Consider the following 13,009-nt stretch of genomic DNA (forward strand, 5'->3'; position numbering starts at 1 on the left):
TCTGAATATGCAACTTTTCCTATAATTTTCAATTGATTAATATGGACATTTGACCAGGAAAAGTTTCAAGCATCAAAGAGTTAAAACTACATTTCAGTAGAACTTCAGGGAACACTCTCATTGCTGCCTGGTTCCTTGTGGCTCATTCAGAAAAACTGATGTTACATTATACATTTACAGTTTTAAGTGTCATCTACATGAAAATTTTAGCTATTTCCATTTTTAAAATTGTAGTTAGTGAAACTTTTATGTATTCAGACAAAATGGGCAGCCATAGGAAGATCTTAAAACTTGCTTGTTTTGGTAGACCTCGGGACTTGTTGGCCACCTGGCTTACTGACCAGATATGTTTCCTGATTTAAAGAAACTGGCTGGGTGATGATGTAGTGTCACCAGCTAAGTACGGCAAGACTCGAGGCTCACCAATTTCTCTTTAAAATGCAAAAAGCATTAAAAAGCTGAAGGGCTGCCGTTCCTTTGTGCTGCTGGCACGGAGGCAGGGGAGCCTGTTGGCTGGGGCAGCTCTGCCACCTGCAGCTCAGCGCCGGCAGCAGCGCATCGGTGCGCCGAGAGCACAGCAGCCTTCCCCACCGCAAACGCAAAAACCCGCGTGGAAGCAAGAGGCTTCATGAGCAGGGAAATCGCTAATTCAATTAGAAATAGAATACATGAGCTTATGGTATGCAAAAGCTAAAAGAGAGCTTTCACATCGGTGTTTCTTGCTAATATTCACTGCTTCCAGAAAGGACATCTGTTGTCAGAATGGAATAAAACCCCAGCATTAGAACAAAAATCATAAGGCTAAAACTATTCTTGGTGTGGCTGGACTGATCTCAGAGCTGAAAATCACCCCTTACTGATGAAGGCCAGTTTGGGCTCTGCTGATATCTGAGGTATTACAGGAAATTATGTGTGGATCCATATTCTCAGAACCCTTTAACTCCGTCTGCAGTGCCACCACTATCTCCTCATATAACTCCCTTCTTGAAAAACACTGGTTTTTGAAACCTGTAAATGCTGGTTTTCTCCTCCAAGAAAAATCATTAAAAAATCAAATTCTTCTTGATGGGTTTTACAAACACCAAAAAACAGAACAAAACAGAACAAAACAAAACAAAACAACAACCAAAAAAAAAAAAAAAAAAAAAAAAAAAAAAACAGCCCAAAACAAAAACAATCTTCAAATGCTCAAATGTGCCTTATTATGTTCCCAATTTTCACTTCCCTGAGCCCCAAGGGTATAGCATTACCATTTTGTTAAGTTGGATCCAAGCCCTCTAATTGATGAATTGTCCATAGGATCCATATGGAACTCCAGGAAAGTCACTGCCAGTATATGTAGCACCAAACCATGTGCATGGGTTGCAGTGTGTACTGGACCCCACAAATACAGGCTGCTCATGCCAGTGATCTCTCAGTGTGAAGCACTGGGTTTATCCCTAGAGCCGACTACACCTCACAGCCCTGAGAGTGGAACAGCAATAGTTCTGAGTAATGGTCAGACATCATCACAACAAGCTCAGATAATACAGCTAATAAATAATTCTAATAATATTGGGTTACTAAGCATAATGTGGAGTTCTTTCAGTGGGTTTTAGTACTGCAGAGTGAAAATACATCATCTATTATGATACACATTTTTCCAAATAAGTTTTAAAAGCTAGAACAAACAACATTTTTCTTTGAACTTTAGGCTTTGTTCAATTGCACACACAATTAAGATACATTCTAGTGCCTGAAACATGCACAAGGAGCTTTGTGTCCTTCTGGGACAGCAAGAGTGATCTGATGGATCAGATCCAGCATCATCTAGGGCATTTCAACTGGCACTAGACACCTGTGCACAGGCATATGGATCCCAACTCTAATGTTGTCTAAGTGTGGAACTCAGAAATATCTCTCTTGTCAAGTATTGCCATCAAAGGTTCTTTATTCCTAGGAATGTAGAAATTATTTCTGTGATCATACATTGTCACTGCACTAAATTCTTGAAGTCTTTAGGCTATTTTCTTGGGTGACTGATTTCAAGCTGTGAAGAAACTGCTTGTAGAAGAGATTGGTTGGTTTTGTTGGTGTTCCAAATATTATTAATATAGTACTATAGTAAAAATTTGTACATTTTTGGTATTATCCAGTGCTTGAAAAAACGTTAAAATGGATGTTTTGAAGAAATCTCACAGAGGGAGACTGAATGATCTGTGGGGAATAGACAGTTTAAGCCTCAGGCTTCTATATATCAATGAATGCAGGAGTATAAAACATTTCATTAGCTTTGTTTTAAGAACTCACTCTGTCAACCCAACCTGCCAGTTACCTGCTCACCAGTGGTTAAAGCCAGCAGGTGGTTTTGGCCAATCAAGCTTTAAAATGCATCTTGTCCCCACATTTTTAATCTGGCTTTTTTGGAAAAACCAAGGTACTGATTGTCACTGGCGAGTTCTTCGGACTTAAGATAATTGGAGAACAATCATTTCCTCTTTCAAGGATTTGGGTTTGAGTCACTTTAGATTTAAAGGAGGTCTCAAAGGTCACCAAAAAAGACTGTGAGATTTGATACCAATAATTTTCAATCCTGTTCATTTTACACTTATGCCAAATTCACGTAAGCTAGATACATTTAAAACTATAGAGTTGAATGCCCTGCTATTACTCAGGTATCCAAAGCTGACCTTACAATTTTCAGACTTTAGAGGAAGAAAATGGTTATGAATTCCCCAAAAACCAGAAGAATTCTTGTGAGTGTGTATAGCTCCCAAGTATCCAGAACATGAGACTTTTCCATGTCCTAGAGTAGGGCCCTCAGTGCCCATATTTTTTTCTCTATGCGTGTAAGATCAGTCAAGCATTTCTACATATTGGGTCTGTATTCTATTTTAAATTTGTGTGTGAAGTGAAAGAGATTATATACAGGATTAGCAGTCAAGATATCCACAGGCAGTGGGGACAGCATAGTTCTCAGTGCACATTATGGTTAGAGCACAATAGCAAACATCTTTGCCAAGATGATAAAGAAGAAACATTCTCTTTGTTGCCAATAATAAATATCTAGGGAAGAGTAAGTATATCATGAATAAACTATCCTTAAGGAAATGTTGGAAGAACCTACATATATATTTACATATTTTTAGTCGCAGCAACAGTAGAGCTGTGTGAGTCTAGTGCTCTGCTCAGGGTAACTAGTTTGTTCAGAATTATCACAAGTATCTTTTTCATGCTTGCTGCTGTCAGCTCATAAGGAGAAAATTTAGCCAGCCATGCCAGAAACCCAGACTTTTGAGAGTCAAAACAATGGTGTCCATTGCGATTACAAATCTCTTTCTCACTCATACACACACACACACACACACAAAATCTGAGCAAGCACCTGCAGGTTTCAGAATAAATTGAATATCAACTCAAAATACACCACCTTTTTCACAGCATAAACTGGATCCTGCATATATTTTAGGACCTGATGATCTTAATTTTTGTTGAATATTGAACTAGATGAAAATCCAAACCCAGAGTGCACTATGTGATAGTAGTTTTCTATCTATTAGATTATCTTGCAAATTTTTATTTACAAAACATATGTAAAAACTGTGTAAGAAAAACATCAATGAGGCAACTGCAGATTCAATTTCTGCAGTTGGGAAAAATAATTTCTCATACTCAAGCTCTTCATTCTCCCTGCTGCTTTATGTTATCTCTGTTTTAACTGCTGTTAATGGAAGGCTCATCAAACAGCAGTGCCAATTCACAGTAATATTTAAATGCTGAATTAGTCTCTGTCCTCATGGCAGGTCCCTTTCAACTATTTTCCCTGCATACTTTGCATCTCCATTTATATGAATGAGAGAAGGGTGCACTTAGGGAGAATGGAGCAAGCGTTGCTCAGCTCTGCAGCCCAGAGAGAAGAATTTGTCTGTCTTATATATTTATAAAAGAACAAAGGGAAAACATCTCCTGCTGAAGCAAATCCTGGACATTCCTTCAGCAAAACTTCATAAAGTTAAGTAAATAATTCAAAACTAGACTTCACTTAAGTTACGCCTTTCTTCAGTTACCATTCCAACTTCCAATCATTTGATCAACTTGTTGCCCTACTTCTGTGGGTAAAAAAAGAAAAACCTGCTTCTAAATGCAGTTCTGCTTTGAAAAGTGACTAAAAATGGCATGCAGGCTCCATGCTTATTCTGTGCTAGCTACTTCCTTATCATATGTTCTCAGTTTGCAAGTAAGGAACCATTACCCACTATGTGCCACCCCTGCAAATTTCAGGTAGAACCTCTAGGTCAACCTGGAGTTTTTCTCCTTGTTTAGGATGCCTGAAAACCAAGGCTCTGGCAAACAAGAGTAAGCCCTCAGTTACACGTGTGCAATTTTGTAGCATTCAGTGGCTTTGAGTGAGGTTTAAATGACTGGAAATGATTCTGTGGTTATAAACAGGAGAGATTAGGAAGCAGCGTAGTGCTCTTTCTGCTGGATCTGGTGTGCTAACAGGACTAGAAAGCAGTGAACAATATTTAATTAGTACACAAACAGGTAGACAATATATAAGACTCTATTTAAAAAAGATGTTTGAAATTCCATGTTTTCAGAAATCTCTATCCTATATATTCAGCATTCAAGCAGACAAGAAAAATAAAACGTTTCTCTTTTTTTTTTCCTCATATGGCTCATTCATATCATAGGACGAGAGTGTATAGTCCTCATATAACAAAAAAAACCCCAAAACTACCTGGGTTATTTTGCATGCAATATCAACATAAAAAATCATTTATAAGTTCTCCTTGTGGTGTGCAGCAGGTCAGAAGAACAAATTTTGCTGTATGGGAATACTAACCCACTATGGGCATTTTATAATTTATTAATCTTTGCAGCTTTGGCAATGAAGCATGAACATTTTCTAGTCTTCTGAAATCTCTGTAGCCTGGAAGACTAGAGTTGAAGTTTATCTGATATGTTCATAAATTACCTAGGATAATAAATAGCAAGAAAAAGTTTTCCCAATTCAGAGTTTTGATTTTGCAATCCAAGTGCAGATTAAACTGAACTGTATAAGGCATGCTTCATTAGCAAGAGTAAAAAAAATCCAAAAATATAATTTCCAGCTATGTAAATACTGATCAATGGAGGCTTTTCTTGGTTGAAATTGTTCTATTCTGTTTTTTTCTTCTAGTTGTGTGTTATACTGGAGCCAATGCAGGAACTGATGTCAAGACATAAAACTTACAATCTAAGTCCTCGAGACTGCTTGAAGACTTGCTTATTTCAAAAATGGCAGAGAATGGTGGCCCCACCAGGTATGTTTCACTTCCAAAATTCCACTTATTTTGTAGTAAAATTAATAGAGAAGCAATAAGAAATCTTACTTATAAAGGAAAGTAATAAAAATTAACAATGCTCTCAAAGCAAGCCTGGAAATTATTCTAATATTTTATTATTTCAATCTGACACAACTGATTTATAGACGTACACACTGAGATGGCTTCACTAGGACTAGGATATAATTTAGGACAAAAGTATGTGTAGATGGAATGCAAAATGCCTACTGGCTCCATTAGAATTCATTGTTTGTGTAATCCTGCTTCCTGCTGTGACTCTGAAATTACAGCTACAATTCATAATTAATTGTCTTTGAGACTAATATTAAGTTATTTACAGGCCTGGACCTAATCTCCTTCCTCTTACACTTCAAAATAATAATTCTCTCTTTCTTCAATTATAAAGATTTTTATATCTTAGAGTGTTCACATGGGTGCCCAGGCCAAATTTTGAGAAGAACAATTGCCCCTGTGGGTTTTGCCAGTTTAAGCAAAGCTGTGTAATCGTCTTGATTCAGTCTGAGTTTTGCAGGCTTGCAGGGCAATGGAATTTGGCACACTTCACGGTTCTCTTGGGGGCAGCAGTTTCAAAGGTAAAGCCCACACAGGAAGTAGAAGGAGCTCAAAAGGTGGCTGCTTGTTGCTTGCTGCATCGATGGCAGCAGTAGGGTAGAAAGCTCCTTTAGCTTTTGTCTCTGGCTGGGTCACTGGAGGCTGTACCCTACATCACAGTAAGACCTGCATTTTCATTTAGCACCGTTTCTTGCTGTGTGACCCTCAGCAAGTTCCACAGTCACTTTGACCATAATGATCATTATCATGATACTCCCATCAGTAAAATGCTTTTGAATACCTTTATAGACAATGCTGGGACATTAGGCTTTGTCAATCCATCAGAAAAAATTGAAAGCAGATTCCATTGGCTTGGGTCCAAAAATCATTCTATGGTTTGTATGTTAAATCTAACACAACTGTTACTGTTAAACTCAGCAATTTAAAACTAATTGAAAAAGTATTTCAGCACTTCTTCTTATGGGTCATTCTAGTTCTTGCTTCACAGTATCTGCCATTTGCTTTCCTTCTTATCATTTTATTGCAGCAGAACCCACAAGACAACCCACAACCAAACGGAGAAAAAGGAAAAACTCTACCAGCAGCACTTCCAACAGTAGTGCTGGGAACAACGCAAATAGTACCAACAGCAAGAAAAAGTCAGCTGCTGCAAACCTGAGTCTATCAAGTCAGGTACCTGTAAGTCTCACTTTCCTTTTAGGCCTGAATCACTTATGGTCTTTAATTCTTTCCATACATTGTAAAGAAGGTGCATTCTTGAGCCAAAACTATCACAAGCAAAAGGCAATCTTGCACAGTGTGCTGTGGAAGCTGGGGAATTAGTGGAGAGGTGTGAAGGAGCTGTTCTGCAGTGCAGCTTTTATGCAGGACCCTCAAACAGAAGTGTCCTGAGGATCAGATATGATTTTTTAAAGGCCTGGGCCAGTTCCCCTTTTTGTCAGGGGGAGTCCCTTCACTAGTGGTAGGACTCAATTAGGCCTTGTGTTTTTAGACATAACATCTGCCTTGCAGACTTCATCTGCCAGGTGCCAAGCAAGGATGTGTCCCAGTGGTACAGGACAGCTGTTCCCAAGGAAGCTGCTGGTCTCTCTGTGTTAGTACCTTATCTCTAATTGGTGCCAGGTTCAGATGCTGAACAGGAACAGGTTATGATTTAACTTACCTGCAGAGCTTATCTCTTTGTCCAATCACTCCACTTGCAGAGGGTAGATCCCCTGGAATATGGTTCTCAGCTTATCCACTCTACTAGCTGAAACTCTTGACATCCTAACTGTATAGGGAGACACCAAGTCATTTCCAGAGTAACAACTGTAGCAGCACTTCCATAATGTCACATTTACTGCCTTAGTCACAATATAGGGGTATTCAGACCCCAAATTGTGACAAAGTGTGCATTAGTCAATAAGGAGATAGCTTATGCATTTTAAAGCTTGGGAAATTAATTTGATATTATAGGAACCATAAAGTCATATCCTGGGAATAACATGCAGGTATTTTTAATGGATTTCTGATCAGCAGATAGGAAGGGGTAGGTCTCCTCTGAAACCTGACAAAGAATATAGGCGTTTTGCTAGCACAAAGCAGACACTTACTAGGAAGTTTGAATATCCAGATTTAAAAAAGAGAAGTAGACTAACACCAGTGAAATGAAATGAAGATTTTTGTTTAGCAACTGATTTAGCAATCCACTAGTTTACAGCTTTGGGCTTCAGTACATTAAACTCATATTTCCTCCTTGTCATATTAAAATTAGCTTGCATCCCCAGAGTCAGATTCTTTCCCTAATATAGGCATCTCTGTGTTTTTCTGGCAGCACAAAGCAGTCAGAAGGCTGACTACCTGATCTCCTGGTGGCAGGCACCACTCTGCCCCACTGATGGTATCTGCCAGAAAAACCTTTGGATCAATATTCAACCATATTTAAGAAAAAACTGCAATGAAGTGCAAAACCAAGCACCCAGCTGGTTCCCTGCTGTCTCCAACTTTAAAAAACAGTAGACATTTTCCATCAGCTACACTCTGCTCAGAGTTCAGCAGGACCAGAATCTGACCCCCTGCCTCTCTTCAGCCTGCTCCTCCCTGGAGAGAGGACTTTTGTTGCATTCAGTGGTAGCCGTGTGTACTTGAATGTTTGAATTTAGAGACCTCTGATAGTTACCTGTCACTCCCACTGATATTGAAAGTGACTTCAGGTGCTGAAGGCTACTCCTGACAGATGAAGCAGTCAAGGCTGCTCTTCTGATGGAGATGATAGTTGAGCATCTGAGACATATTGGTGAAGTTTATTATGGTATGAGGGATGGATTTTTAGCCTTCATTTTCTTTCAGGATGTTGCATACTCAATATTTTTCAATATTCTTTGCTTTCTGTACCAGAGTAGCAAAATGGTCCAAACTCTTTTGTATGGAGGATCAGGTTCCATTTTTAGGACACTTTTCCTTTCCATCTGCAAAGGGGAAAATGCTTAGCTGTTCAATTTGACATACTAACAGCTCTTCCCATCTTCCCCACAGCAAAGATAGCAAACCAGATGGAATTGATGGTTTGGCCACCCTGTAGAGTAGACAACTCAAAATAATTTTAGCAGGAGGATATTTCAGTGTAAAACTATTCAACGCTTTTCAGTTTAATAAAGAGATGTTATCCCACGCTTCTTCAAAATTATGCATTCTTTGAAGTGGACCTTGTTGCCATTGCTTTCTGAAGATAGCTGCAGGTAGCAGTAACTTGCTTTCTGTTTCTTTCCCATAACTGTATCTTAAAATGTATCATTTAGTAGTTAATGTTTGGTTTCCCTTACATGCAATACAAGACAAGAGATTCTTGAACACAATTTGGCAGTTTTCAATTCACTAAAATATTCATTTGGCCATAGAGCTTTCTGTGAATGGGACTTTCCTGCTCAGTAAAAAAAACCCCACCCTACTGAAATCATTCACTTTCAGTGTTAAAAGCATTTCCCCTGTCTTTATTAGAGAAGAGGAATGAAATCACTGCATCTTCTATCCAGATGACTCAAATAACCAGAGCTAGTTTCAGTTGCATTTTTCTCAATCTCCTCTCTGGAGAACCCCACAATGAGCTCATATCTATATCAACCCTGGATTAATATGAAGTCCTGTATTCTAACTTTCTCTTTTTCTCCAACGATTTCTTCCTTGCCAGCAAAGTCAGTCTCTCCATCATAATCACATCTAATTTCCTGTCTCTTTTATGCTTCTGCATTGTTTTAACTTTGATATTAAATTAATCCTGATTAAACAGTGTTTTCTTAGCCTCTATTCTATGTGATGTTTCTTGGTTTAGAACATTAGTGATTATTACATTTTGCTCCTACATTAATGCTGCAGGCAGTCTGGCAAATATGTGAATTTACCATACTCCTCATCCACACTTCTCACTCACACCATTAACTTCTGTTTCTTTAATGAGGTCTTTGTGCCTGGAGAGGAAAATGTCCCATGTGCAGGATAGTGTCCAAATAACAGAAGCACCATCAGTTACGGCAAATCTTGAAGCTTCGGAGTTTTGTAATTTTCCCCACAGCCCCTTCCAGCTCTTAAGATAAATACATTGGGCAAACCTTGATTGAGGAGGGAATGTTACTTGTCAGATAGATGTTCTTCTACTAGTAGAAGGAGAAGGTTGTGCCATTTCCTCCACCTGCATTATTTTCTGATCAGTTGTCCAGGCAGGGACAGTGCAGACAATACAGAGCCAAGCTCAGAAAGCGAAATGATGTGATTGTATTTCCATGCATGGGTCAGATTGGCATTGCATCCTGAAGCTCAGTTGTTGAAGCCTAATCAATCAGTTTCATTTGTGCTCCTTGTGTTGCCTTAAATTAAAGAGCACTTCCACAGTGCCGACACATTCTGATACATCTCTAATGACAATCCATAAAAGCATCTGAAGGGTCTCGGCTAGTGGGTGGGTATATTTTCTCTCATCAGGAATTTGAAAATGTTCAGTCTCAGTCTATCTTCTTATCTCTAACTATTGTTTACACTTTCTCAACTGTGGTAAATAAAATACAAAGTTTTGTCCTTTTGACAGTCACTTGCACTCTATTGTACCCATTTTCTCTTATGACGATGGAATGAACAGTGGTTTCTGTGATTCTGTTGATTCTCAGGCTACTGATTGCAGACCTTCAGGATCTCTTGTCAACATGACTCTTCTGGCCCAAGTCCCTTGTCTAATACCTATGTATTAGACAATAATACCTAATTTCTATGTACTACATATTTCCTACATTCTTAATAGAAATGCACTTAGCCAGTGTGCCACATGATTGCACCACACAACTCCTTCTTAGGTTGGCCCATTGCTTGTCCAGCGATGCTTTTGACCCAAATCCTGTAGCTGCCGAGGTAACCACTGTAGTGTGGTAAAGTAGAACTAAGTGCTGCTAAAGTCAGCACAAATACGAAAACTTTTTTCTCACCAGAAGTTTTCTTTTTTCAGGCTGTCATGGGTGTAGGCTCAGTACTGCCAGTGCTCCCCATAGATGCATTGACTGGTTTTAGAGCATAAAGAAAACAGACAGGACAGGGACCCAGAAACTGTAGTCTGCTCAGCTGCCTTATTCTCAGCAGATGTCAGTAATTTAAACTTGGATCTGTTCATATTCTCAATCACATCTGATCTTTAGAAGGCTCATTGGGCAAAAACTGGAGTTACCAATTTCCTCTAGACAAAGAGCAAAGATGGGCAAGAGTACTTCTGCAAGGTTCGTAGAAAACCTGCCTTTGTCTTATGTTAGCCTTCCTATCATTTTAAAGAAATTAGTTATCTAATTTGGGTGTGTCATAGTCTTACCACTCACACAGTACTAATAATTTCCTCTAGTATTTGAAGCTAGCTGCAATATTTTCCCAAGTCTTTGCTCAGTTTTCAAGCCTTCTCACTGACTAAAATCATATTCCTTAGCATTTTTCATATTCTTCTGTTTCAAATAAAAGTTTCCTGAAAGCCCAAACTCTTGTACTGTAAAGCAGTGATTTGTATACTGTGATCTGTGGATTACAGGTATAAGCAAGGTCATCAGAAGGGGTCCATACAGCTGTTTTCACTAAAATATCACTCTCTGTTAAGTTTAATTAAAACAGGGCACATTGATCCATTTTCATATATTCGAAACTTGATAGCTATCCACAACTCTCACAAACTCTAAAATCCATTGCTCTATGCTGCTCCCAGTCATCACCACAGAAATTAAAAGGTGGATTTTGCTTTCATTTAATAATGAAGATCCCATTGAGTGTAATGCTGTAACCATAAACCCAGTGACGTATCATGTATTGGAAAGAATAAAGCCTCACTACATGCCACTGAGTAAATGAAACATTCTTTGGTACATCCAGAGTCTAAAGCAGAACCTCCTTGCACTCTATAAGCAAGTTACATGCCTCAATAATCTCCCTTTCTCTTTGTAGCTCTCTGTAAGCTCAGAAACCAAATCCATAAAAAAACTTGCTAATGTAGAAGGAAGCAATACAGTCTCATATATGTTTCAGAAACAGGGTAGGTTAAGGTGGTTTGTAGTGGATGTTGTAGAACCAGAGCTACAGTTCCAGGGCCAGAGATTAGTGTCAGAAATTATCCCATGTCTCAAAACCATGCAAATCAGAATCTAAGATTTAGTAGTAAAGACATGAGAGAGAATAACTTTGTTTCCAGTTTTTGTGCTTTAGTAAAAACATTCCAAACAAGAACAGAATGTCAAGTTAACAGTGAGAATTATGATGAGATGTGAAAGATTTTTCTCTAGAAAGTGTTTACTCTGAAACCTAGTTAAAAAGTCAGTTCTGTTTCTAAGGATCATTTCAATACCAATGTCAGTCTGATGTTTTTCTCAAGGAAGTGGTGACCATTATGGGTGTGGACAGCAGTGGGGCTCTCAGTCATTAATAATTTTTGAGCTAAAAAGTCAATTATTAAAATAATTACCACTAACACAAAGCATGAGGAGGAACCCTTCTTCTTCTAACTTAGCACTTAGAGGTATGCTAGCTGCTGAAATTAGTGCAACTTTCAGTCCTTGGAGGATGAGATGTACTTGAATGATATACTTAAGAGTGCCAGGCATTTTCAATTACCTTAGGCTTGTGAAGCACTGTTTGTCTAATTCTGGGGGCTGTGACAACAGAGCTACAAACTGATCACTGTAACACACTGAGCAAGGCTATGAATTAACAGCAGCAAAGATGGCAGGCTCAGGGATGGGGAATTTTACATGGCATAACAGCGATATTTACCTCCAAACTTCACTAAGATATTGTTTAGACATAGGATGATCCCAGGTTAAAAAGTTTAGTCAATTAGGCAGGGCAGAGCTAAATTTTGAGGCTTGGTATTAAAAAAAAAAAAAAAACAAACAAAAAAAAAAAAAAACAAAAAAAAAAAAAAAAAAAAAAAAAAAAAAAAACAAACACCTAGAAATGACCAGTCTGTTAAATAGAAGTGCTTGCATTTGAGTGTTGTGTGAAGTGATCTCTGTTTATATAGTTTATATGCATCAATTTAAGTTTGGATGGCAACTAGGGTTATTACAGGATGAAAGGTATGATATACACGAAAGCTGCTTTTGTGGTTATATTATAAAATACTACATTTCTATCACATAATGTAAAACAACCACTGCTTTATTTACAGTGCTTCACTACAGCCATATTTTACTATCATGAGACATTCCTTGACCAAAAAATGTTGTTTCTAATCACAGAGTAAATTAATAAGATTGAGTGACTACAGTCTAAATCTTTTTTAAACTAATTTAGTCAAATATGTGCTACCATAACTAGGCCATAGCAGTGTGTGCTGCCATGCAAGAGACTAGGGTTTAATTCTTGGATTCTGCTTCTCACTCCATGAGCAGGAGCTAGGAGCACTCCAGAGCTGCAGCCTCAACCCTGGGAGGGATGGAGCCTTGTGTCATTCAACAGCAGTGACCCCCACTGGCCAATTTAAGGAGAAGCATTGAGGGGCTCTAAAAGGAGTCACTTCCAGTCCTCCTCAGAGGTTGGTGGTCATTGCACGGGATCTAGTGAGTGGAGGTTCAATGGGGTGCACTTGGTGGGGTCTTCAGCTTTCAGTCTGAGGAGCAGAATCCTCTGGGGAGGAAAGA

General features: G+C 38.6%; 1 protein-coding gene across 13 annotated transcripts in view; it reads left to right on the forward strand.

Annotated features, from left to right (window-relative positions):
* The window catches only part of LDB2 (LIM domain binding 2), a 212,513-nt gene that overhangs the window by 195,626 nt on the left and 3,878 nt on the right, over positions 1 to 13,009 (forward strand). For 4 of the 13 annotated variants that reach the window (XM_053940856.1, XM_053940859.1, XM_053940868.1 and 1 more), the window contains 2 exons: positions 5,162 to 5,285; positions 6,406 to 6,557. In XM_053940856.1, coding sequence (XP_053796831.1) covers positions 5,162 to 5,285; positions 6,406 to 6,557 — 276 coding nt within the window. Of the gene's footprint in view, positions 1 to 5,161; positions 5,286 to 6,405; positions 6,558 to 12,760; positions 12,904 to 13,009 lie in introns of all 13 variants that reach the window. The other 9 variants (XM_053940858.1, XM_053940860.1, XM_053940869.1 and 6 more) reach the window with 6 other exon arrangements.

The sequence above is a fragment of the Vidua chalybeata genome, chromosome 4 (assembly GCF_026979565.1).
Source record: "Vidua chalybeata isolate OUT-0048 chromosome 4, bVidCha1 merged haplotype, whole genome shotgun sequence".
Classification (NCBI taxonomy): Eukaryota; Metazoa; Chordata; class Aves; order Passeriformes; family Viduidae; genus Vidua; species Vidua chalybeata.